Source organism: Capsella rubella, unplaced genomic scaffold (assembly GCF_000375325.1).
Source record: "Capsella rubella cultivar Monte Gargano unplaced genomic scaffold, Caprub1_0 scaffold_7, whole genome shotgun sequence".
In the NCBI taxonomy this organism is placed as follows: Eukaryota; Viridiplantae; Streptophyta; class Magnoliopsida; order Brassicales; family Brassicaceae; genus Capsella; species Capsella rubella.
In genome coordinates, this window is record NW_006238917.1 from 8,571,149 (window position 1) to 8,598,978 (window position 27,830).

General features: G+C 34.7%; 7 protein-coding genes and 1 long non-coding RNA gene across 9 annotated transcripts; 4 read left to right on the plus strand and 4 right to left on the minus strand.

The window, feature by feature from the left end:
- Nucleotides 1–1,573: 1,573 nt before the first annotated feature.
- Nucleotides 1,574–4,106, plus strand: LOC17880782 (phospholipase A1-IIgamma). The gene is made up of 4 exons (XM_006282547.2): nt 1,574–1,991; nt 2,579–2,962; nt 3,049–3,278; nt 3,631–4,106. The coding sequence occupies exons 1-4, from the start codon at nt 1,680–1,682 to the stop codon at nt 4,025–4,027; spliced, it is 1,323 nt and encodes a 440-aa protein (XP_006282609.1). The 5' UTR covers nt 1,574–1,679; the 3' UTR covers nt 4,028–4,106.
- A 2,470-nt stretch (nt 4,107–6,576) lies between these two features.
- On the plus strand, nt 6,577–8,761 carry LOC17880087 (adenylate-forming reductase 03009). Its single transcript, XM_006283365.2, has 2 exons — nt 6,577–8,037; nt 8,251–8,761. The coding sequence occupies exons 1-2, from the start codon at nt 6,673–6,675 to the stop codon at nt 8,593–8,595; spliced, it is 1,710 nt and encodes a 569-aa protein (XP_006283427.1). The 5' UTR covers nt 6,577–6,672; the 3' UTR covers nt 8,596–8,761.
- Nucleotides 8,762–9,761: 1,000 nt separating this feature from the next.
- Nucleotides 9,762–13,213, minus strand: LOC17880831. The gene is made up of 12 exons (XM_006283858.2): nt 12,626–13,213; nt 12,169–12,273; nt 11,873–11,935; nt 11,666–11,770; nt 11,497–11,580; nt 11,290–11,408; nt 11,114–11,215; nt 10,836–11,018; nt 10,678–10,744; nt 10,522–10,575; nt 10,291–10,416; nt 9,762–10,140 (listed from the first exon to the last, which is right to left on the minus strand). Exons 1-12 carry the CDS (start codon nt 12,632–12,634, stop codon nt 10,009–10,011), a joined length of 1,149 nt encoding a protein of 382 aa, XP_006283920.1. The 5' UTR covers nt 12,635–13,213; the 3' UTR covers nt 9,762–10,008.
- Nucleotides 13,214–13,261: 48 nt separating this feature from the next.
- LOC17880073 (pentatricopeptide repeat-containing protein At4g18520, chloroplastic) lies at nt 13,262–15,488 on the plus strand. The gene has a single exon (XM_006283280.2). It carries the CDS (start codon nt 13,387–13,389, stop codon nt 15,250–15,252), a length of 1,866 nt encoding a protein of 621 aa, XP_006283342.1. The 5' UTR covers nt 13,262–13,386; the 3' UTR covers nt 15,253–15,488.
- A 3,463-nt stretch (nt 15,489–18,951) lies between these two features.
- LOC17878267 (CLAVATA3/ESR (CLE)-related protein 2) lies at nt 18,952–19,521 on the minus strand. Its single transcript, XM_006282801.2, has one exon. It carries the CDS (start codon nt 19,348–19,350, stop codon nt 19,114–19,116), a length of 237 nt encoding a protein of 78 aa, XP_006282863.1. The 5' UTR covers nt 19,351–19,521; the 3' UTR covers nt 18,952–19,113.
- A 785-nt stretch (nt 19,522–20,306) lies between these two features.
- On the minus strand, nt 20,307–22,333 carry LOC17878047. Its single transcript, XM_023779547.1, has one exon. It carries the CDS (start codon nt 21,939–21,941, stop codon nt 21,447–21,449), a length of 495 nt encoding a protein of 164 aa, XP_023635315.1. The 5' UTR covers nt 21,942–22,333; the 3' UTR covers nt 20,307–21,446.
- Nucleotides 22,334–22,449: 116 nt separating this feature from the next.
- Nucleotides 22,450–27,580, minus strand: LOC17879915 (uncharacterized protein At4g18490). Of its 2 annotated transcripts, none has more exons than XM_006282499.2 (16): nt 27,489–27,580; nt 26,793–26,892; nt 26,350–26,455; nt 25,996–26,181; nt 25,015–25,908; nt 24,721–24,906; nt 24,547–24,651; nt 24,289–24,423; nt 23,961–24,110; nt 23,683–23,869; nt 23,539–23,600; nt 23,418–23,457; nt 23,150–23,323; nt 22,925–23,035; nt 22,748–22,830; nt 22,450–22,621 (listed from the first exon to the last, which is right to left on the minus strand). In XM_006282499.2, exons 2-15 carry the CDS (start codon nt 26,848–26,850, stop codon nt 22,780–22,782), a joined length of 2,445 nt encoding a protein of 814 aa, XP_006282561.1. In that variant the 5' UTR covers nt 26,851–26,892; nt 27,489–27,580; the 3' UTR covers nt 22,450–22,621; nt 22,748–22,779. The 2 variants fall into 2 exon arrangements, with proteins under 2 accessions (XP_006282561.1, XP_023635313.1); XM_023779545.1 differs by having other exon boundaries at nt 24,289–24,426.
- Nucleotides 25,516–26,720, plus strand: LOC111829685. Its single transcript, XR_002833049.1, has 3 exons — nt 25,516–25,600; nt 25,826–25,930; nt 26,462–26,720. It is a non-coding gene; the product is annotated as an uncharacterized LOC111829685 (long non-coding RNA).
- Nucleotides 27,581–27,830: the final 250 nt, after the last annotated feature.

Consider the following 27,830-nt stretch of genomic DNA (forward strand, 5'->3'; position numbering starts at 1 on the left):
CCCTGAGCAGGAAGCGAATATTCGGAAAATTTGTGATATTTGTGATTTGTTTCGCCTCGACCGAATAGTTGATTTTGCTATTTGCTTCGATTCGTAAATTTTTGAGTATTCGGAACTTCGAATATTCGAATATTTTTCGTAATATTTGCGAATTACTTGTTTCGCTTCGCTTTGACCCATCTAATTTTTTTTTTAAACTAAAAACATATAGTACATAAATATAAAGTGCAAAATATGAGATATTAGAGGTTATTGTTTGACATGTTTTCAAAATAAGAAGAAAATGTAACCACTGTCCATAGAGTTCTCACATTTTATTTTTAATATTGATTTTTCTAATAAAGTTTTATTTGCTTAAGAACAACATTTAGCAAAAAATCAACGGGCCAAAATATGATAATTTGAATAATAGGCCTATAAGATATATACCCAATTCTATAAATACACCTATTATATATATATATATTATATAATAATTTATATTTATACATATACATAAATATACGAAGCGAAACGGATATTCGGCATTAAGAAAATCAGTATTTGTTATTTGCTTCGGTTTGTACGAATACTACATTTTCATATTTGGTTCGGTTCAATATCTTATAAATATTTGAATTTTTCGAATCGAATCGAAACGAATATCGAAGCGAAACGAATCTAACGAATATTTTGCCCATGGTAGTCCGCTATAGTTAATCATTGAGATTTGTTTAAGAACTTTGCATAACGTGATAATAAATCCACGGATCAAGATGCTAAACTTCCATATATTATGAACCTTCCACGAATTAGGAACTACTAAAAAAGACAAATCAATCTATAATTGTGATCTCAAGTCATGTAATTTATCAATTTGTGGACTTTTAGTTGGTAACACACATATGATATGGCCGTAAACTTCGGAGATATACGTGGCTCGTCATCGACTATATTATTATTTGAGATAAGATCAAATTAATTAATTATTTGTAGCAAATCATTTTTTCTATAATTAAAACGAAACTAAATGATCGTATTCCAAAGAAGATAATGCAGTGTCGACCTATTCAAAGCATATTGATATATACAAATACTCCACGTTTACAAGCAATTGACAATTTACTCAATTAGTGACAGCACACTAATGCTTTCACGTAATATTGTACTAACAAGATTCATACATTTATGTGTTCATATTGACATATGTTTAAAAAAGTAGATATGCCCGATTCGTTTTTCGTTAGAATTTTGACTTTTTACGTTTTAACAAATATACGAATGATCCAATTAAAATAAACCAGCTCGAATAGACTCATAGCAAAAAGCATCATGATGCATGACCAAGAAATAAATTAAAAAAGGTGAAAAGAAGATTAAAAGAAAAGAAAGGAATCGTTTGTTATATGTAGTAGGCAAAGATGAGCAATTGCTTTCCTTAAACGTTACAGGACTACACTTCTTTCCGGATAAATTAAGAAACTCAAACTTTTTGCTTATCATATAAAAATATATTAACATTTAATACCATATATATCGAGAACGATACTTCCTCTGCAACACGCCTAAAATACGCAATTAATATTCATATTTTATATCACCAAACCATCTTCAACATAATTCATATTCTTCGATTCAAAGACCTTCTCTGATCAGACAAACCTAGCAAGACAAAAAACATTAGAGATATCTGAAAGATTATGGAGGAAGAAGACAAGAAAGTGACGACGAGGTGTTTTAGCTTCAAGAGAATCATGAAGAAGAAGAAGAAGAAGAAAGAGGAAGAGGAGGATGAGAAGTTGATAGTGTCTAGAGAATTCGCCAAGAGATGGAAAGATCTGAGCGGTCTAAACCATTGGAAAGGGATGTTACAGCCGTTGGATCAAGATCTCCGGGAATATATCATACATTACGGCGAGATGGCTCAGGCTGGTTATGATACTTTCAACATCAACACCGAGTCTAAGTTCGCAGGTGCTAGCATCTACGCTAGGAAAGACTTCTTCGCCAAGGTAACATTGGAAAAAAAACGAAAAATAAAAATTTATATATCAAACGTATTGATTGGTATAGTTTTTAATCAGAACTGTGAAACGAGAAAACTTAAAATTTATTTCCATTTTTTTTCTGAATTGCAACAAGGTTTGTACCGTGATAAAAGAAACTTCATTACTAATTAAGATGGTATATGGACAAAATTAGGCTGGATCCATTCCCCACGAAAAAAAACATGTTATTTATGCAAAACCGTAATTTGTTATTTTTTCTAAATTGTGAAATAGAATAAAAGTATCCTAAAGTATGTATTTGAGACGGAACTTTTATAAAGATTATTTTTGATAAATCATGATTTCATTTTACGTGTAAAATAAAATAAAATAAAATAATAATAACTAATGATACAATATGCCTTATTTGTTAGAGTGATATATTATTCTCACTCCACCACCACACATATGTTGTTTTTCATTTTTTCTACTGTTATATAATGTCACGAATCGACGCAAGAGATATATTTATTTAATAAATAAAGGGAGATAGTACTTTCTTCTTACGCAAGAAACCATAATGCAAACCTTTTTGTTGTCTAAAAACGCAGGTGTGTCTAGAGAAAGCACATCCGTACACAAAATACAAAGTCACGAAGTTTCTATACGCGACTTCAGAGGTCCACGTGCCTGAGTCATTCCTATTGTTCCCAATTTCACGTGAGGGATGGACAAAGGAGTCCAACTGGATGGGTTACGTGGCGGTAACAGACGACCAAGGCACGGCGCTTCTTGGCCGGAGAGACATTGTGGTTGTTTGGAGAGGCTCAGTTCAACCACTCGAATGGGTTAACGACTTCGAATTCGGATTAGTGAACGCCAAGAAAATATTCGGTGAGAAAAATGATCAAGTACAGATTCATCAAGGTTGGTATTCAATCTACATGTCTCAAGATGACCGATCACCTTTTACTAAGGCCAATGCTCGTGAACAGGTCCGTTTATATATGACTCCTTTTAAATGAAGATGTTACCATTTTGGTTTTGTTTGCAAAAGCATCTGAGAGAGTAATCAAAATAGGTACTGCGAGAGGTTGGGAGATTGTTGGATAGGTATAAAGACGAAGAAGTTAGTATAACTATCTGTGGTCATAGTCTTGGAGCTGCACTCGCGACGCTTAATGCTGCGGATATTGTGGCTAATGGTTATAACCGACCAAAGAGTCGTCCTGATAAGGCTTGTCCAGTTACGGCTTTTGTCTTTGCTAGTCCTCGTGTTGGCGATTCTGACTTTAAGAAACTCTTCTACGGGTACGTACATAAACTTTCACGTCTAGTTTTTCCAATTCATTTTTGAGAAAACATATATAAAAAAAAAATCAGATATCAATAATTATTTGACGTCTAGTTTATACAAAACACGAAGAGACACTTTTTATTTTGATACCAAATAAATTTATATAAACTAAGAAAATTAAACTATCGTGATAAAGTTAAGATATATATATAATCCCCCTTCTTTAAATTTACAAATTAGATGTGATTAATACCATTGACTAAACTTTATTATAAAGGTCCCAAATTTATTATATATAGCCTATCTAATATTATATGATACGTTCTTTACATATGAAACATGACTTATAATGCAATGAAAAAACAGATTGGAAAATCTGCGAGTGTTACGGACAAGGAATCTACCGGACGTAATTCCGATATATCCCCCGATAGGTTACTCCGAGGTTGGAGACGAGCTTCCAATAGACACAAGAAAGTCACAATACATGAAATCTCCAGGAAACCTGGCGAGCTATCACTGCCTAGAGGCTTACTTGCACGGCGTCGCAGGAACTCAAGGAACGGCCAAAGCTGACATATTCAGACTCGATGTGAAAAGAGACATCGGATTGGTCAATAAATCAGTGGATGGGCTAAAAGACGAGTGTATGGTCCCTGGAAAATGGAGAGTTCTTAAAAACAAAGGCATGGTCCAACAAGACGATGGGTCTTGGAAGTTACTGGACCATGAGACTGATGATAATGAAGATTTTGATTTGTGATATATTTTTTTTCTTACTTTGTCAAGTGTCGATGTTTGAAAAAGACGGTATTATTTCATATATGTAACGTTTCATCTTATTCTTGAATTTTATTTATTTAACCCAAAATAAACCTTATTTTTTTTATTTCTTTAATATTTTGAATTTTAAAATCATAAGCATTTATTTTAAAATCTTGTGTTAGTTTGACAATTATTAATTTATTATTGATGTTTAGAGTAAAATGTATTTTCTTTTATCTATTTAACGTTGTATTTGACCCTAAATGGCTGAATGCATGTAGAATTATGAATGTCTGCCCATACGTTGTGTCATTGTGTGTGGTACATATGTCTTTGTTATGTATTAATAAGTTAGTTATAAGCATTTATGTTCGTTTTGTACAGCTGGGAATCACCTCCGACTCGACGATTACGAATAATCAAGTGTGGCAACTGGCAAGAGGGCAGAACAAGGAAAAGACAAGAACGTCGACATAATTCGTTATGAGAAAGAAGTTTTTGGTTCGATAGACATACTTTTTAAGTTTAATTCTTATACCCTGTATGACTATATCTGTACTAAAAATATGATATTGTAGCGACCGTACGTACGAAACATCTTGAGAGTTGAGAGACTTGTTTTATCTGTTTCGGGCCTTTTGGCACTATTAGTAGTCGACCAAAGTTAGTTGTGTAGAAGACCCTAATTGGTCAAACATGACTTATATTATTAAGGCTCTATTATCTTACATGGCACTTTCATCCAAATAAAACATGACTTATATAGTTATATATAATGCAATGAAAATCAGAACGGTTCATCTGAGAGTGTCACGGACAAATAATATCCAGGACGTGATTCTGATAACTTAGGAGCCTCTAATAGGTACAAGAACGTCAAGATACATGAAATCTCTAGGAAACCTCGCGGTCTTTAAATTGCCTAAAGGTTACTTGCACGTCGTTGCTAGGGATTAAGGAGCGACCAAAGCTGACTATTCAGACTCGATGGGAAAAGAGACATCGGATTGTTCAATAAATGAGTGGATATGTTCAGAAACGAGTGTATGGTCTTAGGAAAATGGAGCGTTATTAAAAACAAAGGTCCGGTCCGACAAGACGATGGCTCTTGGAAATTATTATAGACAATGAGATTCTGATTGATATATGATAACGATTTCTGATTTTTTTGGTTTCTATTATATATTTTTTCTGGGGGTCAAGTGTTGATGCTTGAAATGATACCATTTATATGTCATGCAGTCATGTTTTAAAAGATAAACCAGCGGATAACATCACAAAGGAACGTACGTACTGTATCTCCAGAGTCAAGACTCACAATATTATTTCTGTTTCTTTGTTCCTAACTTCCTAATTTCCTATTGTAATCTCAGGCAGGTGTGTTGTGAACATTAATGTGACTTGTCACCATATGAATTTCTAATAAGAAAGCTCAGAAGTTATGAAAAAACATGCACATAATATTTAACCACGTTTTAGTTTTCTATTGAATGTTTTCTACACGTTAATAAATAAACGCAATAATGTTTCTTCTGGATTCTTTTTCGCATTTAAATATATAAATTAGTAGAACAGAAATATTACTAGAGTTTGTGATTTAATAGTTTGCATCAGTGTTTGACAACTCGTGAATCCAATCTAGTAGACCGGGAAAAAACAACAATCCAAGATTTACTTATACTGCAATGTAGATAAACTACAATTACGTTTCATTAAAAAAAAAGCTGAATGATAATATTTTTGTATGGAGTTGAGACTCAGTCACTCAATGACCAAAGCGCTTCACATATAATCAAACCATACGTAGCTTATGTCTAAGCAATAAATCAACTATATTGGCTGATAGATAATCTCAACGCCACTTGCATTTTTTGATCAAGTATTTAATTTCATAGATGAACTACTTTGACAAATTCTTCGTCCACTGGCACATCATGTGGGTTTCACATCATGCGAGTTTTTATTATATCATGTGGAGTATGTATATCTATCGTTTTCACGCGTCATTGATTAAACTAAATGACGAAAAGAGAATCCTAGAAAATAAAACAGTTAGTTTTTGCCTCTTTTCATAACAACATGTATAATGCAAATTTCAATATATGGATGGTACGTAAATGGTAACTTATTAGTGATAAAACATTCACACTAACCCTATTTTTAAACTAACTTAAAGGACGCTACGCACCAACAACTGTAACACAAATCAGTCAAATATACATATATATATGGTCAAATTCCAATGAAAAATTCATCCAAATAACTTATAAATTATATATACAATATGAAACTAGTAAGAGTTTCTCGATCACAACCAGTTTGTTATTTGACAATTTCAGATGTTCCAAGTCAGAGTCAAATGAAACACATACAAAACAGAACTCGTAATGGTCCTACCTCAAAATAACAAATTAAAAAAAAAAAAACTAAAATGACGTGAAAACAAAAGTTTTTTCCTAGTCAACATGAAAATTTTGAATATGGTGATACCAAATTAGGATATAAAAAGGCATGCAGCTCATGAGCAATCCATAAGGCTAATACCAAACAACAAGAGCTCGACATAAAACTCATTCTTGCCTTGTCTCTTAAGCCATTTCCTTCTTTCTCTTAACCTAATTCTAGAACAAAAGAGATAACAAAATGGAACACGCTTCGACCGTGAGATTCTCTAGCTGTCGAGGTGTTGCGTTTGAGATAAAACCTCATGCAGATCCTTTTGCTGTCGTTACGATCGATCAAAACCGCAACGCAAACTTTGATCGTGAGGGAACAAGCAGCAGGTTTCGACGTCCATGGGATTTCTTGAGAAACCCCTCGAAAGTTTTCCCTTCATCGATTCAACACTCCATGAGCCGAGCCAGCAGCCATTTCTGCGATCTGGACTCCGACATGGACGATGACGAAGAAGACAAAGATGATATTTTCTACCTAGAAGAAGGTGGGATCAAGGAAGGAAACGAAGAACACAGTGAGACGGACGAGAAGCCTATCCTTACATCTTCCCTAAGCAAACACAGCGAGAAACCGCAGCAACCACCGGTCCCAAAGAAACGTCCTTCAAGACTCTCCATCATACTTCTTGATCAAGGGTTATTCACTGTGTACAAGCGTCTCTTCGTCCTTTCGTTGTCTCTGAACGTCCTAGCTCTTGTTCTCGCGGCCACGGGAAACTTTGCTTACGCAAGAAACAGAGCAGCTCTGTTTTCAATCGCCAATATTCTTGCCCTAACTCTCTGTAGAAGCGAAGCCTTCTTGAGAATCGTTTTCTACCTAACCGTATACCTCCTCGGACGCTCCTTTGTCCCTCTCCGCATCAAAATCGCGGTCACATCACTCTTACAAAGCCTCGGTGGCATCCACAGCGGCTGCGGCGTTTCCTCCATAGCTTGGCTCATCTATGCACTGGTTCTCACACTTAAAGACAGAGCCAACACTTCAAACGCAATCATAGCAGTTGCGTCTGCGATTCTCTGTCTCCTCTTCGTCACTTGTGCTGCTGCGTTCCCACTTGTTCGCCATTTACACCACAACGTCTTCGAACGCATCCATAGATTCGTCGGCTGGTCCGCTCTAGGACTTGTTTGGGTGTTTATAATTCTGACGATTTCATACGATCCAATATCAAGATCCTACTCCGATAATCTCGGCTCGAAGCTGATCAAAACACAAGAGTTTTGGTTTACGCTAACAATCACGATCGCGATTTTGCTCCCTTGGTTAACCGTGAGACGCGTTCCGGTTGACGTATCATCTCTCTCTGGCCACGCGTCGCTGATCAAATTCGGAGGAGGTGTGAAATCAGGGATCTTGGGTCGGATCAGTCCATCGCCGTTGTCGGAATGGCACGCTTTTGGGATAATATCCGATGGTAAGACATCGCACATGATGTTGGCTGGTGCTGTCGGCGACTTCACCAAGTCCTTAGTCTCAGAGCCTCCAACACACTTATGGGTCCGTACGGTTCACTTCGCTGGCTTACCCTATCTAGTTAACTTGTATGACAAGGTAAATAAATATCTCTTTCACTTTGGCTCTAAAACTAGTAACAGCTTCTGCTGACTTTTTGAGGGTATATTAATCCAAGTAGCCGTTGACATAACAGTTGATCACTAAGTTACTTTTTATTAATCATCAAGTTGTTAAAGAATAAAAATACCATTTAATTATGAAGATTGGAATATCACGAAACTAATAAAAATTACTTATTTGTGTTCACAGGTATTACTAGTGGCTACTGGTTCAGGGATTTGCGTATTTTTATCGTTTCTAATGCAACCGAGTAAGGCTGAGGTATATTTGATATGGGTGGCAAAAGGATTAGATGATAATTTCGGGTCGGAGATTGTGAATAGGCTTAGAGATTATCCTCATCAAGACAGGCTCATAGTTCACGACACTGCGGTTCTAGGACGACCCAATGTATCGGAAATGACCGTGGAAGCTTCCAAGAAGTTTGGAGCTCAAGTTGTTATTGTTACAAGCAATCCTGAAGGAAGTCGCGATGTTGTTAATGCTTGTAAGGCTTCTAGTGTTCCTGCTTTTGGTCCTATTTGGGATTCTTAATTACATTACACTACTCTTTTATTTTATTTTATTTTTTTGGGTAATTACTTCTCTGGGGCTACGTTATTTAGTTCTTTGTCGGTTATTTAACAATGATGTAAACTTCAGACTTGTATGATATTTTCGCAATAAATGAAATCTTATCAAGAGTAAAGAGTTAATAAGACAAGACATGTTCATCATGTAGTATATATGACAATGACTTTGTTGTTAACTACTTAATACCTCCACAAAAGTTAAGCAACGTTGTGCCAACTACGAAGACTTTGAATATGAGTTAGAGTGCAATCCGAAACAAAACAAAAGAGTGCAACTTTGACTTCTCAGTTCTCATCATATACAACGTACTATAATACAAGATTTGATCAAGTCAAAAATTACCCAAATGATCTGAGGTATTAAAAGTTGTGGTCAACAGAAAATAGGACTGTACATAAGTACACTTGAAGAAGTTGACTTTTTCATAATTAGGTGCATGATCAAATTATTATTATGCTTCTCTCTAGGTTATTTCACCGTTTTGTTATGACATTGTGTATTAACACGTTCAATCATTTATCTACGCAGGAATCCAGGACCTATACTTAATGGTTTTCTTGTAAATATGTAATACATGTGCATATATATCTTTATGAACATATGTTTCTTCCCTATTGATTATGTAATATACTAGTACATAATAGCAAAAAAAAAAAACATATTTGGACCAAATTTTAAATGTCGATGACATAAACTAATCAATTACCAATTACGAGTGTCCCAATAATACATGTACTCTAGAAACCTAGAGAATCATAATATTATCAATTCTCCAACGTTTCATTATAAGTGTTCACACTTATTAAAAACCTATTTTCTGTAACACATGTTTTGTTTAATTTAATTTATTAAATGGATGGGCGATAACTTTCGTTAACACATGTTTTGTGTAATTTAACATCTAATTTATTAAATTATTTAGGATTTCAAATTTAATATTTATCTTTTTGTAAAATCCCATAAAATAAATTAGACATCCACATAACAAAAAGAATACATATGTTAGCAGAAATTTACTTTTCCTCCAAACTGAAAGGAAACATAAATCAATCGCATCATTGTTTTTGTTTTATTAAATTACAGTACATCCCATTTGGTCTAATGAAAGTTGATTAAATTTATGTAAATATAATCAATCATAGATGCTTTTACTTGTAACAAAAACACTTTTGTATAATGGTACAAAATGTGAAAAATCTACTCTGTGGTCCATAAACACACATAAATACACTCAAATGGACCACTAGAACAAAATCTATGTACCAAAATAATTGTATACAAATGGACCACCAAAGGGTTACTCAAACAAAAACAATATCAACACTATTATGGAAATAATCCAATTTGGTTCGGTTTACTTCAACCACTCCGGTTCTAATACGGATCGACCCAACATCTATCATCCCTCACAGCTTTCTTCCAACGTTCCTTGAATCTCTTCATCTCTACAAATGATTTCATCCTCACTTCTGGTCTATTATCTACTTCACGAGACTCTAATGATTCCTGTGTAACCTCAACCAGATTATATTACATACGATTATAAATCAGAACTGATTCAAGAAATATATACAAACCAGACCTGATTCAAGAAACATATACCAAACAGAACTGATTCAAGAAACATATACAAAACACTTGAACGCACGAACATACCGTTGATTTTGGGTCTGTCTCATTCCGCACAGAGAGTGAAGCGGTTTCAACCACACCTAGCGTTGGAAGGCCGTAATGAACTATGTACTCCGCATCAACAACACCAACATTTTTCTTTCTGTCACCCTATTTGCAACCAAAAACGTGTTAATAAGAACATCGCACAATCAAAGGAATGCTGTATCAAAACCAGTCAAGAATTAAAAAAATGAGTTAGAAGAAGAAACCAACTTGAGCGCAGTAACCAAGCTGCGTATCTAGACCCCAAGCATGGATCAAATCATTCTGCAACACAAACCAAATCATTAAACAACCCCCAAGGAAAAACCAAAGACTCTCGACTCTATGAACAAAAGACGAACGCCTATATATATATGCTAAGGTTACCTGAATCATATACCAAGAACATCTCCATGCTCCTCTAGAGAAAACAGGTGCCATCATTTCTACCCATCTACATATCCAAGGTACAGGTTAATTAACCGAAAAATGAGGGAGACAGAGAGTTTCCCGGGCACTTTCGGGATATGTTAAAAAACATTTACCCGATGCAGGGAGGATTGGTGCTATGGTCATCACATCGCCCGCTACCTTTGTATTTATACATCCTCCTGTGAACTTTTCCTTTCTTGCGACGAGCGGTTATTGGATGATGCACTTCTGATTTTGTAGTGTCGAGAGCCGGTTGCGATATCTGAAGCCCCTCTTCTTTCACAATTGATAGGTATCTAATATGAGAAATGATTTCATCATGTAAATGAAAAAAAAAAGGAGAAAGATAGAAAGAAAAAAAAAGTGACAAATCCTATATTTGGCAAATTACCGTTGAGGATTGAAATGAGCTACACCAAGATCCTCGTCCCAAAGAAATATATATTCATACTCTGCAACTATATCGGGATGTAAGAATCGCTTGGCGAACCACCTGTGACATTATTCAATTGTAAGATAATACATAAATGTTGGTGAGAATAAAAACAAGAATTACAAGAAACGGACCATTTTGTTTGATTCATTACGGAAACATGAATTGCATGCTCATTCCATGGATACTGCTTCCAGTCATCGACAACACCATCGTAATGAAAAAGCATGACCGCAAAATCTCGAGGAGAGAACTGAAATCACAGCAATTTGCATCATCAGTAGACACAAAAAGGCGAAATATCTTAAACTCATAAAAGCAAGCAAAAGACAAGACAAAACCTTTTGGATAACTCTGTTGACTAGCTCCTTTTGCTTGATTCCAACTGCCATAGCTAACAAACTCATTGACGGGTTCGGACTTCTCTGAAAGAACAAAAGATCAAGCTACACAAATAAGAAGCCATGAATATTTACAAATCTTATGAGGAATCTGAAATTATTTTACAACCTTTTTTGTGTGATCATAGTTCCATAGATGTTGCGTTTCCAAGTTCGATGTCCTCTCGATTATTCCTTGCGGTAATGCTTCTGTACCCAATGGTTTCTTGAAATCCTAGTGAAAAACATATATTTGAAAGATTTTGACATCAAAGAATCTCATAAAGCTCACTCCAAGAAGAAGAAAAAAAAAAACAGAACTTCTTCCAAAACAAACCTCACACGTACGGGTTGATGTTGCGTTCTGCATCTTATCAGTGATCTCCCACTTTAGTAATCTCTGTAAATTAAAATCTTGTGCATTAAAATCAGAATACACTATTGTGGTTACTATACCTATTAATCTTGAGTAGACCATAAAATATGAATTCTTCAATAATCTCATGTTCTTCAAGATTGGGAAAAATACAAATGACTGATTACACAAGAAAACAAACAAACTGAACAATCCAACCAAAAAAGACAGCATCATACATGAGCTTAAGTAATGTCAGATGAAAAAGAAATATTTACCTCTTTAAATTCTTCAGCAAGGTAAGCATTGGCAATGAAATAAGCACCACAGATCAGAGCAGCAGTGATTAAGATACTAAAGAGACACGACCTATTCATCGAACCCTGCAATTTATAGCATTGATAACGAGGCTTCTTCAGAGAAAAGAACAAAGAACAGAACCTTTAAATCATACATCAGAACACTGAACAAGGTTATAAACTATCTGAAGAAACTTGTCTGATTCTATAGGACAATATAATAAATTGACAAGAGATTTTGTAGATTTTTCCCCAAATGTATACACATGAGAGGAAGCTCTAGCTAAACAAATCCGTAAATTATAAAAGAAGAAGTGAAATGCATTAATTTTATCATAAATCTTCAACAATTAACCAAACCATAGACACACAAAAATTGGATATATGAATTCAATAAAAAGGAGACAAAAGGAAGAAGAAAAGCTTTGTCTTTTACCTGTTTCATGAATTCGGGTGATTTGATTTCTCTGTTTTCTGCCTTTTTGGTGTTTCTCTGAAAAAAATCGAAACTTTTCTTCCTCTCCTTAAAAAAAGGTTTTAATTTTTTTGAGACAGAATAAAAACCCTTTGGTCTAGAGAAGAGGAAGAGACCAAAAGCAGAAGAAGAAACGAATATCCCGAACTTGGTCTGGTCGTTTTATATTCTCGTCTCCACGAATTCTATACCTTTACACAAAAGAAATAAAGAATCTGTCTACAAGTCTAAGAGAAGCTTTAGCTAAAGCATAATTTTCATTTTACTCCATTAACCCAAAAACGGAAGTGATCTAATTGAGCTGAAGGAAGAAAAAAAGATGAACACTTTAGAAACGGAATCTAAAAGAATTGATGAGGAAGATTGAAGTGATGAAGTCAGAGAGACACGTTTACGAGATCGTGTAGCGATTTCAAGGGTTCTCAGGAGACAAATGCAGAGAGAGAGAGGAAAGTGGTAAGTGGTGAGAAGACGTGGTTGGTGCTTATTGGCTGTAAATTTATTTCATTTAAGTAATTGTTTTTGAGCCGCGTGTGTATATTTGTCTCTCGCTTAGGAATTTGAAAAACCGACCGAGATATTATTTGTTGTCGTCATAATTACCAGATCAGATTAAAAATTCATAACTTTTTGCAAAAAAAGAACAAAACTTTATCTGAATTTTTATTTTTTTCCGGCGGGGTATCTGAGAACCCTGAAGCTTCTCAGTCTCTCAATCGCCGATGTTTTCATTAACTTTAATTCAACCGCGTCTTCGGATTTCAGAGATTCCGGTAGCTCAAACCTTTAAATCTCCGACGATTTGTTACAGTAGCGATTCAAGAACGAAGCGAGATGAACAGAGGAACGGGAGATTATCTGGGTTTCGACTTGTTTCTGGAAAGAGACCTTCTTTTAATTCGGGTTTTAGTGATTCTTTCGGATTACAGTTTAAAGGAGAGAATTTGAATGGTGATGCTTCATCTTCTTTCGATAGCGAACGGGTAGATTATGCTCTGTTAGCAGAGTGGCTTCAGTCTTCTAATGGGATGCGACTCATTAAAAGGATTCACGCGATGGCTTTGAAGTGTTTTGATGACCAAGTGATCTATTTTGGTAATAATTTGATTAGTTCTTGTGTGAGGCTCGGGGATTTGGTTTATGCACGTAAAGTGTTCGACAGTATGCCTGATAGAAACACTGTTACTTGGACTGCCATGATTGATGGGTATTTGAAATATGGTCTTGAGGATGAGGCTTTTGCGCTGTTTGAAGACTATGTGAAGCATGGGATACGTTTTACGAACCAGAGGATGTTTGTGTGTTTGTTGAATCTGTGTAGTAGGAGATCAGAGTTTGAGTTAGGGAGACAGGTGCATGGTAATATGGTGAAAGTTGGAGTGGAAAATCTCATTGTAGAGAGTTCTCTTGTTTACTTTTACGCGCAATGCGGTGAGTTAACAAGTGCGTTACGAGCATTTGATATGATGGAGGAGAAGGATGTGATATCGTGGACCGCGGTTATATCAGCTTGTTCAAGGAAAGGGCATGGGAATAAAGCTATAGTCATGTTTATGGGAATGTTGAATCATGGATTTTTACCTAACGAGTTTACGGTATGCAGTATCTTGAAGGCTTGTAGTGAGGAGAAAGCGATAAGATTTGGAAAGCAAGTACACAGCTTGATAGTTAAAAGGATGATTAAGACAGATGTTTTTGTAGGAACTTCGCTGATGGACATGTATGCTAAATGTGGGGAGATATCTGATTGCAGAAAAGTGTTTGATGGAATGAGCAATAGAAACACGGTCACATGGACTTCGATTATAGCTGCACATGCTCGGGAAGGTTTTGGTGAGGACGCTATCAGCCTCTTCCGGGTAATGAAGAGGCGGCATTTGATCGCTAACAATTTGACAGTAGTTAGCATCCTTAGAGCGTGTGGATCTGTTGGGGCTTTATTGTTGGGGAAGGAGCTTCATGCGCAAATTATCAAGAATTCGATTGAAAAGAATGTCTATATTGGAAGTACTTTGGTTTGGCTGTATTGCAAATGCGGAGAATCTCGTTATGCTTCCAATGTCCTCCAGCAATTGCCGTCTAGAGATGTGGTTTCATGGACCGCTATGATCTCTGGATGTTCGAGCTTAGGACATGAATCAGAAGCGCTAGACTTCTTAAAAGAGATGATACAAGAAGGTGTAGAGCCAAACCCATTTACATACTCCTCGGCTTTAAAAGCTTGTGCGAATTCAGAATCTGTTCTAATAGGCAGATCAATCCATTCCATTGCAAAGAAGAATCATGCTCTGTCAAATGTCTTTGTGGGAAGTGCTTTGATTCATATGTATGCAAAATGTGGATTTGTCTCAGAAGCTTTTCGGGTTTTCGACAGTATGCCTGAGAAGAACTTGGTTTCATGGAAGGCGATGATAATGGGTTACGCGAGGAATGGGTTTTGCCGGGAAGCATTGAAGCTAATGTATAGAATGGAAGCAGAGGGATTTGAGGTGGATGATTACATATTTGCAACGATTCTATCTACTTGTGGAGATATTGAGCTCGATGAACCTGAATCTGTTGCAACTTGTTACTTAGAGACCTCTTGATCTTTCTTCTTTAAAAGCTTATTCCCAAGGATTCATATGATAAAGTTTCTGCAGGAGATGCATTCCGCAGTAGCACCAATTCACCAAATGTACAAATTCCGCAGTAGGATTTAATGGGCTTTATGAATAAATATGGGCCTTACTTGTAAAATCCCTTTAGCTCGAAATGAATCCATTTTTATTGTTTTTTGGTGGTAGGAAAATGAACCCACTTTTTTATCCTATGATTTTAATTTTTTTTTTCTGAACAAATCGTATGATTATAATTTAATTGAAAGATTCAGTTGAGCTGCCAATAAAGTGAGAAATAGAAAAAATATTATAAAGTGGGATCTTCTTTACTAATAATAATTAGAACGCACTATGAGATATTGTAATCAATTTTTCTCTAAGTTGAATCTTTAGTAAATATATATTATTAATGTACTTATATATGCTATATATAGTAGAGGATCAAAATATTAAGAGAATTTTCATTAATTTTGGTTTAGAATAATGACATTTTCAATTTAGGTAACGATCTTCTCTTTCTTGAATTAGCATGCACATTATACAAGGTCCCCACTTTGGCACAATGAACCGATTTGATCCTTTCTTGTTTAGTAATTTTTAATCTTTTGATGTTTATAATTTTTATCTCTAAAGTTTGATTCTTTTTGAATCTTAATGCTTAATTATTATTTAGTGCCGGATAAGACCTGTTGATTACTGACTATTTCGATTCGTAACAATTTTTCTAGTTTAATGGGCACAAAGTATATTTATCAACTAGTTGCCCCTTTCATGGTACTATTTTATTATATTGTGAAAACAGCGAATTTTAAAATTCATAGACTACATATTTCATATGTTATGCACTATTTTCGTAGCATATAGTACACATAAGTTTATACCCTATAAAGTATATACTATAAAGGGTGCCTACTGTTCTTTATGCTTAATTAGTAATAGTACTGATTTTTATTTTAAAACTAAAGCTATACATATGGATGTCAACACCATCATACATATTACATATTTTATATATGATATTAAAAGGATCTGGGGTAGATATATAACTCATTTCATTAGATTAATCTTTTTACGATATTGTATTTTTAGCTTTCTTGAACTATTTTAACCCTAACCAATTATGGATTTTATTTTCTACCTTTTATTTAATTTTGTTCTTTCTTCGTCTGCAGTTATAAGTCTTCCTCATACAATTTAGCTGCCACCGCCCTCCAGCATTGCTAATTTTGTGATTTCATGAGCTAATTAGGGTTTAAGATTTAGAATTTTATATTTAATTTCGAGATTTAGATTGAAACTTGTGTAAGCAGTAAGCTCCAATACCATATGAAAGTTTTCTATTTTCTAATTCTAATTAAAAACATAATTTCTGCTATAAGTAAAATGATGTAAGAAAGTTACTTTGCGTCCATGAACACCATATTTCTGCTAAGTCCGAAATATTTATGTCTAAAAGAAAACAAAAGTGTTAGTTATTGTGCTTAAAAATGTTTTAAGTAAATTAACTTTTGTTTTTATATACATGTTCATTACATCACTGCCGCATTTATATAAGATATAAATCGTGCGAATGTATACAATAACATAAAGAAGGTCACGATGCTTATAATATCTATTGAGTGGTATTAATCTATTTAAAATAAAAAGCTATTAATTTATAACTTGGCAATGGGTCCATTTGGGTCGTGTGATAAAGCCATTGTATAAATAGGTTTTGGCGTTTGCTCGTAAAATACAATTTGCTTTTAACAAAAAGAGAGAATTGCTTCGACGTAAAATACTATTATTTGCGTTCGCCGTCTTTTGTTTGTCGATAAAGGAGACTTTATTTGGTACTAGCAATTGACCCGCGCTGTGCGCGGGAGGTTTATAATTTTTTGTTAACTTTTTATTCATATTGTGATATTTTATTTATTTTTTAAATTGATTTTCAAAACATATTATAGTTATTTTCTCTTAAATTATTATCTTTCAATATTTAAATTTGAATTAAAAGAATTTTCTTATTGATCATGTTATAAACTAATATTTCACTTTCAATTTTATTTTTTCCCTTTAAAATTTTATATATACAATTATATAAATGTTTTTTTATTCTACCATAAATTTAAAATTTACTTACATTCTTAAACTCAGTAACACATTTAAAAATTTAAACTATCATCAATTTAAAATGAAAGTTGAATTATATTAATACCACTAACTAATAAAAAATGAAAGTATTTCTTATTTAACATTTCATTTATTTACATAATTTATTTAATTTATATAAATTTTCTATTAATTAAATAAGTAGCATAAATATGCACTAAATGAATGTTTTAAATTTATTTTAATGTAAAAAATGTGGCTTAGGTGGATGCTTATGTGGCATCATGAGAAGAGAGAAAAAGCTAACTTTATATATATAGATTTTGATGCCATTTACAGCTGATATTAAATCCCCCGGTTTTGGCCCTCACGTTTGTTAACTTTTAGGTCAATATGCTTTTTCATATTGGTATAAAAATGATAAAAGTAATGAATTTATTATATATGTGTAATGTTCGACATAATTTTTATTTAGTTTTCTTTTTATATGCATATGATTTTATTTTATTTTTTGTTAAACAATATGCATATGATTTTATCATAGGAATCTGCCTTTTTCACTCATGAATCATGATTCATGACATATCATCCATAGCGTGATCATAGTATTAGGTGTTTGGTTTACTGTAAAGCATAATTAATTAAAAGATTATAAACTGCCTTTAAGTAAAGTTTAATTTGTACGTTCGTAAATCCATCTTTGAAAAAATTGATGGACCAAAATCCATGGTCCAAACTCTTAAAGTTAAATAACCAAGATATGTTTTGTAAACTTCTCAAAAACTTCAAGTTTCGTTAAACAAAACCAAAAAAAAAAAAACACGACTTATGCATCAATTACAACTTTAACAAAAAAAATTATGATGGTCAGTTATAGTTGTTAAAATCAGCTAAATTGTCCACAATTTGCAGGGGTTTTGCAGATTTAAAAAAAAAGAGAGTAAATGATAGTTTTGGTAAGTTTACCCATGGCTTGTAGTCATGAAAATTTTCCACTTGATTTTTTTTTTTTTTGGCAGAAAACCCTAAATTAAAACGTATATCAAAAACAATTTTGTTTGAAGGGTTTACGAATGAATTGGATGTAAAAGAAAGCAGAGATGAATGTAAGATCGCATCCAACATTTAAATGTCGTTAATTGAAGGAGAGAGAAAAGCATGTAATTGTCTTCAACAGTTTAAACTTTTATTTTGATGTACGTACTATCAATCTAAAACACGAGTAGCTTGTTATAGGACGATGACCATCTATATCGACTACTGTTCTGTCTGTTAAAAAAACAAATCATATATATATTTGTTTGATTAATTATTAGTTTTAACATACTATATATATAAGTCACAATCAAAATATAAACAAACAGACGAGGTAATCATAAGACAGAATCATATGTATTACATGCAGGACCATCTAAACCAACGTCGCACTGACGTTGCTATATACATGTATGTAAATTAAAGTCACAAAATTATAATGAAAAGTAAAAGGTTGATAATTAAATAAATATATGGTCCTTGTTCAGTGTTGAACGTAAAATAACGAAACTTTAGAATATCTAACGTACGTACGATAACGAAACGTATAGAAATAATATATCAATAGAACAGTGAAATTTGTAATAATCTTACAAACGCAAATTCGCAATTTTATTACAAAAAAAAAAAAACAGACTCAGTGCAGCCAAATTATTTGATAAGAAAACACATATCTCGAAGAAATTGAAAACAACTCTTAATTATAAAGGAAACCCTAAATAACTAATGATGTTGTGGGTCGGGTCCTCCTGGACTTAATCTCTCTGGAGTTTTCCCGTGGCTGCTGCTGCTACCCGCAGCTTGATCATTCGCTACATTCGGACTAGAAGCTTCGCTTGAAGGGCTTAGACCTTTCACCTTCACCCCGACAGGTGCCTGCTTAAGAGGGCGGCTTCCAACGGCGACTGAAGATAACAGAAGAAACAAGAAGAAGCATAGAGTGAAGCTTAACTTAGCCATTACTATTAGATTCTATATTTAGAAAAGCAAAAGATATAAGAGGGAGAGAGAGAGAGAGAGAGAGAGAGAGAGAGAGAGAGAGAGATTAGAATTGGGAAGTAGTAGTTCACGTGGAGTGTATATGAGGAAAGAAGAGATCTCAGGATGGTTTCTATATATAGAGTTTTATTTGAAGGGTTTCTAGTTGTGGACATGGGTCTAGCTAGCTTAGGGCTTTAGTGCTCATGCCAAGTGCAAGCATGAGTTGTCACCGAGGACAGTTTATCTCGTTACCTAAATTCTTCTTCATTAACAAAAACTTGTATAATAATCATATTAAACCAGCTTAGCAAGTGACTCTTGCGAGTTGCAAAATGCAAATTGGTGCTTTGAATAGTACAAAAAAAAATGATAAAGATCAACGCATTACAGTATAGTACACATATTTAATACGATCGACAGCTTAATATTATACATATTGTGTTAGGGGCTAGGATTGGCCAAGTCCTTTTTTAGACTCATGTGCGATCCATTTCTATACACTTGTTGATTTGTTAGGTGGCCTTGTCTCCTGGATGAATTTTATACTAATCCTCTCCCAGAAAAAAACTAGGTGAGAATATATATATATATATATATATATATCAGTGGTTACAATGCATTTTGCAGTCTAGATCAATAGAGTAAAATAACCGGTACGTAAATAAAACCAATGTTTAGTCTCAAATGATGTCGAACGTATGAGTTCCCAATCCAATCTCTTTTGAAGGATTTATCGTCATTGCGGTGTCAATATTTGTCAAACCCTTATGGCCTTATCGATCGAGTCATGCGCATGCGCGGTCGTTTCACTTTCATGTATTTTGAACATTCGCTGATTTGTTACTACCGCGATTATGAAACAACATATAAACTAATCTCGAAACATATATACACGACCAAAAGTAAATGTAGTGTATTAAAATAAGGAGCTTGGAGATACAGAGTTTTATCCATTTATACGATCGTTTCCGTAATTACATCATCAAAACTAAGAAAGATATGAATCTCATGAATATTCTTTACATTGGACTGTTAAAAGAGACGAGATAAGCGACGGCTTTAAGTGCTAATATTATAATAAATGTAAAATAATCATGTCGATAAAGCAAAAAATATTCAATACCAAACCTTACACCATATATTTTATAACTCTCGACCGTCCCTATCCAGTGATATATATGTGCATGCGCACACACAAATATTATAATACGTATGTGTGAGAAAGAGAGAGTTAATAATACGAGGTAATGATAATGGACGAGGATGGTGATTCATGAAAATCCAATAAGATAGAAAAGGAAAGGTGTAAAATATGAAAATTGAGGTCAAAGGGCGAGTGCACTTATATGTGTCTTTGTGTTGGTTTTGGATTGGTGTGGAGTTGGACATTTTCACTATTTTTCTATCTACAAATTTTTGATTCATATCAGGAGATTTCATTACAAGAAGAATATTCAAAAAAGTTTCAACCCCCAAAAAAAAAATATATATTCTTGAGTAAGGATATTATAATATGTGTATTGTCAATTGTCGGGACGTGTGGTAGTGATGGTTTAAGATTTCCACTAAGTCGAGGTTTAAGTGATTTAGTTAAAAGGATAAGTTTCGAACCAATCACATTGTAATTATGTTTTAACTGATGAATAACTTCTTATCCAAATCAATATATGGTGTCATACCAAAATTTGACTGTCAAAAAATATTATGCTACACATCAGTAAATCACTAGAGCATTTTTTACTCATGATGACATATAGAATGAATTCAAAAAAACAAAAATTTGATGAATTTTGTGAGAATACAAAAAAAAAGACTGGGAAAGAATTAGCAATCACTAACTTTACTAGATCAAATCACATGTATACACTGTGTAGAGTATTATTTGTTGATTTGGGGATACAACTATACTGATATTGAACAAATAATTAATCTGCAAGAATCATAACCAGAGTTGTATTCATGGAAATAAATCTTGTGTGTTTTGGTACATATGAATAATGCTAATGACGGCCTAATACAAAATGTGAATACAGATTCCATAAAAGGAAAAGAATCCATCTAGAGGAAGAAAAAAATCATCTGAAATTTACACAAGAGAAGGTCGAAGAAGAAGTAGCAGCCTTGAGACCAACAACACCAGATCTTCTCTTCATCCATTTTGGATCTAGTGATAACGATGGCGAAGAGGGAACGTGACGAATCGTAAACGAAGAGGACAGTGTTGATGACGAAACAAAGAGATTGGTGATGTCTCGAAGAGGCTTCCTAGATCTTTTTCTTTTTATTCTGATTTGGGTTTTTTCTTTATCAATGGATGAAGAAGAATCTAGAGGCTTGGCAAGTATCGTGGCCATGTTTGAAGGTGGGATATTCTCTTTGTTGTCGTTTTGAGACTTCAAATCAAGAGCAGCCATTGATGTAGCAGAGAAGAGATAAGAGAAAGGGAGAGAGGTGAATTGAGGATCGAAGGAGGAACTGAGGAAATGTATATGAAGAATGTGAATAGGAGGGACTTTGAACCAGATTTTTAGAAGTGACGGATCTGAGATTTTGATATTTGAAGTTTTCATTTTGTCTTGTGGAGGGATTTTTCAGAATTGTTCTAAAAATTCTGAAACTTGAAAGAGGGCTCTGTGTTATGGAGGGAACGAAGATGATTCTCTGTTTCCTCTATTTTGGTTTGAAATTTTTCGTTTTGGTTAAGAAGTTGTTGACTTTTGACTTTTAAGACCAGACGCCGTATTGTTTTTTACGCGCCATTTGATTTTAGTATCTGCGCCAAGAGGATGGAACTACCGGGTTTTGTTGTTTAAAAAAAATTAGAAATATAATTTTATCAAATTGGGCTCAACAACACTGATTCTTATTGAGCTCTATTTTTGAGCCCATATAGTTTTCAGCTGTAATGTACATGTACATTGTACCACTACTTGGTTTTGGGACCTTCATGTATTTGTGTGTGTATACATTCAAAACTCATTTCATTTTGAAGTGGCCCTAACCAAATATTAAGTTCATTAACCATCTAAACTCGTGTAGTTCGTCTAATGTCTATGGTGAATTGGTACGTCTTTCACGTGTATTGAACTCTTTCATTATCAGTTAACCATCAAACTTTAATATGTTATACATTTTACGTGTTTTCTTTATTGTCCAGCAAAATGAGAAAGAGGATCGAGTTACCTGAACTAATATGACGTCAACCTTTCTGAACTTTTCACGATTACGTGTTGGTGTAAATCCACAGAACCTATATAACCTCGGCCCAACAGGACATGTCACCAGGTCAAGAAATGAACAATCGGAGTATACTTGAGCCTTCAGATAATATCTCTTGAGATAGTTTCAGAGAAAATAAAAGGGTCATGATTCTAACCTCTTAACGCAATAAAGTTGTTTGAGTGTTCATCATGTGTCCCTTATAGTCAACTTTGCTGCGAACTTCTGGACCATACGAATGTTTCTGATTATTAAGGGTAAAACATAAAAGAGTCTCCATCGCTATAAGCGATACGTAGACAAAATCCAATTAACAAAGCAATAAAAAGGATATCTTGTCTTCATATAAAGGATGGTTGAGCATCAGCAGCTTATTATTGTTTACTACAGCACGGACAAGTAACTCTTTCGCTTCCTCATGTTTCTTCTTCAGAATGTTGCAAACCTGCAAATGGAACAAAAAGGCATAACTATAAAGATTAGAAATGTATGTACTATGAGAATGTTCCTGATCAAGAAGAGGCCTCTGCAACCTCTGTTTATATATTTACAAACTTACATTGTCGAGTTCTTTTGTATATGCTTCAGCTTTCTCTATGTTATCAGCATTCTCCGTGATTGGGATCTCCAGATTTGCCATGTTTATGTTCTGGTAATGAGACTTAGTCCGTGGACTTTCCTTGACAAGCTGTTTGGTTGTATTATTATCTATTCTACTCTCTTGGCTACAGAACTGGAAAAATCAATTGCATGACAAGTGTTAAGTAAACTAAACAAAAAAAGCTTGTCATGATAACAATAATCAAAGATCTGTTGGTGAATCGAACCTTTCCTTGTTCAGCTCTATGTGTGAGCTCCTCAACGTTCCTGTGCAATCTCAGCCGTTTTATATGTAAGAACTAATGCAGCAAAATTGTAGATATAGTTTAGATAACTTAAATTTGAAACCTGTTTTCTTTTGGCGGCATGGAAAAGCGTTTGAGTTGTGGCTCCAATGATCTATCTTCATCCTGTGGAAAAACAAAACTTTTCTTCGAGCTCCAGATATGTTCAGGAAATAAGAACATTGAAAATCTGAGTCGAAGAATAAACCATATCAAGAGCTTTCCGCTTTAAAGAAGACGGGCAGTGCAGGATTTGCACTTTGTCTCTAGGAACCAAATGATGAATCTCAGAGATTTTTTTAACTGGTGCTTCGGTATGTTTCTCCTTGGGTAGGGAAGAGCTAACTTCTGGTTGCACTCCAGAACTGGGTTGGTCTTTATTTACTCCAATGGTCCTATAGCAAAACAGATAACCAAATTTAGATTGATATATATATATATATATTAAGTTTCCATACTAGAACCTGTTGTGGGCTCCTTTTGTACCTTTGAGTTTTCAAGGCACGCAGATCAGACATAATATTTCCAAGTTTAGGCCTTTCAAGAGATACGATCTTGGACGTCTGCAAAGATTCGGCTCCAGAACTCAAATGTTTGCTTAGTTTCTGAGTCAAGCTAGAAGCATCAAGTTTTGAGCTGTGACAATTCAAATGCAAGGAAGCTTAATACATAACATTCTAATAAAAGTTCCTCGAGATAAAATGTAATGGCTACTAGTTTATTCTTTATACATAATGAGTGCACATTGGGTAGTAACTTGTTCAAGGACCATTGCAAGATATAGGAATCAAATGAATTAAAATGACTATCTCACCTTATATTGATCTGCAATATGGACTTCTCTCTAGTTGTATTTTTAGCTTGCAGCTTTAAATGATCCATCTGTCCAGCCACATTTTCTACGGTCTTGGCATTTGAATTGTTCTTGTGGATGATCTTTTCATGAGAACTGCTGGTAAAAATAATTGGACTTGTCCCCTTGCTTATATATATATATATATATATATATATCATCTTGAAAGAAAGAAAGAAGCTTATTCTTATGTTTGAGCATAAAAGCCCAGAACATTACCTGCTTGTATTATCATTTGGTGCATCCTTTTCGGAATCTGTGTTGACAAGCTCAACTGGAGATGTTCTAGTTGTGGATCCAGATAATGCATCTTTTATATCATGTCTGCATGGTGGAGAGAAAGGAAAGAGTGAAACGATAGTTACACAGAGGGCACAGAAAAGAAAATACTACCTCCTATCATTTGTAGGGTTCATATTCGACCCAATCCTTTCTCGGGTAACCGACTGAATCTCTGTATGATTTGGAGTGGACTCCAGCACATGGGATTGTGGTTTTTCTGTCTTCTTAAAAAATTTGGATCTGATAAGTCCTGAGTCTTTATTTTGCATGGCCCTCAAATCATTGATCCCTGACACGCTGCACTTAGTTCGCAGAATACAGCAATTGTTAAATATATTTCATCTTCAAAGTATACTGGCAGAATGACAAATTCGGGGAATAATAAAATTAGTTTTGGTTTCTAACCTGTGGGATGGCTTTAGTGGTAGCTTTGCACTTAAATCTTGTACCTGAGCAGTTTGGCTTGGACGAGTGGATAATTTCCCTGAGAGAGTTGTTTGAGAATGTCCGGTGTCTAGATCACACAGTGTTCCTCTAGTGTGATCCTGTATATCTGCTTGAGAGTCTGTACTCATTTCTTCCTGTTGATGTTCTATCTTGTCCAAACATAACTCAAAAGAGATGTTTGGTTCAGTTTGTTCATTCTTCTCATAACTTGATTCCATAGTGGAAATCATTTTCTTATTGGCACTCTGTTCTGGATCTTTAGGATAGTCTTCTTTTGTGCCAGGCCTGTAGATATCATGGATACCTGGACTGGTTTCTCTGCTTACTGAAGTATTAGCAGTCTCGGAAGCATGTAATGGAGTGGGTTCTGCGGTTTCATTAGAAGGACGTGCTTCATCTATTTCTTCAACCATTGAAGATGATGTCTTCAATGGTGAAGTGTTTATGAATTGAGGTCGGGTCATCTTCAATGGTGAAGTGTTTATGGATTGAGGTCGGACAGACATTGTATGAGTTCTTGAGGTTTTTATTCTTGGACCTTGAGGTGATTCCACCGCCTCCAAATTTTCCATGCTCTCTAATGTAGCTTGATCTGAGTGAGTGCTACTATCAACAACCATAGTAGCTGTTTTCTTGGAACTTTGGTTCTCTTTTTCAACTGAAGCCTTTACCTGAACATCTGAATTTGCCTTGGAGGGAGCTTGTTTAGGTATAGGTACCTCTGGACCAAAGTCCAAATCGTCTGACTTATCAATCTTTCTTCTAGCAGAAATTTCTTCGGTATCCGTGTTCCTGCTCGTAGTCTTGCCTCCCTTCTTCGGTGGGCTTGAACCAAGATCAAAGTCGTCTAACCTGCTCGCAGAAAAACATGGTGGTAAGTAATTTCTGATGACAGAGATAATTTTAAACAAGGAAATTGATTTATTGATGGATTCATACCCATCAAAATCATAAGAGAAGGCAAATGGATTTTTTTTCTGTTTTGAATTTTTACTAGATTTATCATCAGAGCTTTCTTTCGTTTTTGTGGTGTTCTTAGCTGGGCTTGAGAAGTCAAAATCTGGCATGTCCATTTTGAATGATGATAGATTTCCAAAATCTCCATCTAGATCGAAACCCATATCCCTGAGAAAGAGACAAAGAAACAGAACCATATGAGATGCTAGGCCTTGTTGTCAAGCAACAGAAACTTAGAGTAGTAATCCAATGATAAAGGAGGGAAAATTCCATAATTAAAATAATAGCTAGGGTGCAGACATGGTTTAAGAAGCATATCATATAGGTTACACTCACAGCTTGAAGGCATTCTTCTTATTTTTTGCTGGTGAGTCAAAGCCAAAATCCATTGGGTCATCTGTCATTGACTTAAAGTTCCATGTGTCCTTTTCCATTTCTTTGTCTGCAGGTAAACCATGGAAATGAAAATAAAATGGACAGCTTAATCACCTGTTTCAACCATGGGAACATTTTATGGTCTCTATATATGCCACAAAAATCCACAGCTGGCCAAAACTTGAGGAATTGAACAATGAGTAAGATAAAGAAGACTGAAAGATAGCCTGCATGATCTTTCTGATGTAACGTTTTTAACATCAAGTTATCAAGAAAGTCTATTTCATGATTCCTTCTCTTAAATGGTATTTTTTTCCACAAGTGGCAAGAAGGCATTCCACTAGCAATTCTATATTTTGTGTGATGTTTTGGATTCAATAATTTTCAGATCATAGAAACCATACCGAGCATTAGATCTTTCTCCTGAATATCTGTAGAACTTTTTTTAGCAGATGAAGACATGGCAAAATCTGTTCAGTATTACTCTTGAGTCTTGACAACCAACTGCAATGAAAAAAAACTATCATCACAATCATTGTAGCAATTACTCACGAAAGTACCTTATCTGTTATGTTAAGATGAACGCAAATCAACAAAAATATAAATCACGCTGCGTCACAAACTAAACTAGCATAGAAGAACAAATGTTATCACACAAATCATAAGTTCCATTAAAAGTCCTTCTAAAACTATCACTAAGGAGGAAACTAACAAATCAAACAGTGTGATTATCCGAGAAACAATCTAAACAAAGAAGAACAGTAGCAGGAATCACGTTATGAGATTCAACACCAATTTAACAAAACAAGCCATGCGATTCGTAGATTTTAGGTAAGGAGACGCCACTCGAGACTATTTTCAGGAAGAACGAGCCGTACGAAACTAAATTTAGGAGACAGAGTATCAGAAGAGAAAATCAAACATACTCTTGACATTAATCGAACATTTCTACGCACAATCGCTACCTCTAACATAGAAATGTTCACCGATTATGATCAACGATCGTCAAATCGTCGAACCTTAACTAACCGAAAAGCCAGAACAACGCAGAAGAGTGAGAGATTCTACTCAATCGATGAGCAACGAGTGTAGATTCTTACCGGTTGAATACAGTTGTATCGGAGGTAGGCGCTAACGGTCAACGTTCAACGGGAACAATGGCACCGGAGAGAAAATCGCCGACGGAGGAAATCGGAGGGGGAAGATTTGAAATTAGCTGGACTGCGAATGATTTTGATTTGGGCCTTTGTGAAACATTTATATATTTGAGCTATGACCAAAGAGCCCACCTTAAAAACTGAATCATATCTATTTGAAAAAGAAAAGAAAAAAGTTGAGTAAATTGAAATGTTATAGTTTTACGGGGACTGAATTAATAAATATTTATTTTCGAAAACGGAAAAATTGAAAAAGGAGATAGAGAAGGGAATCTATCTTCTTAT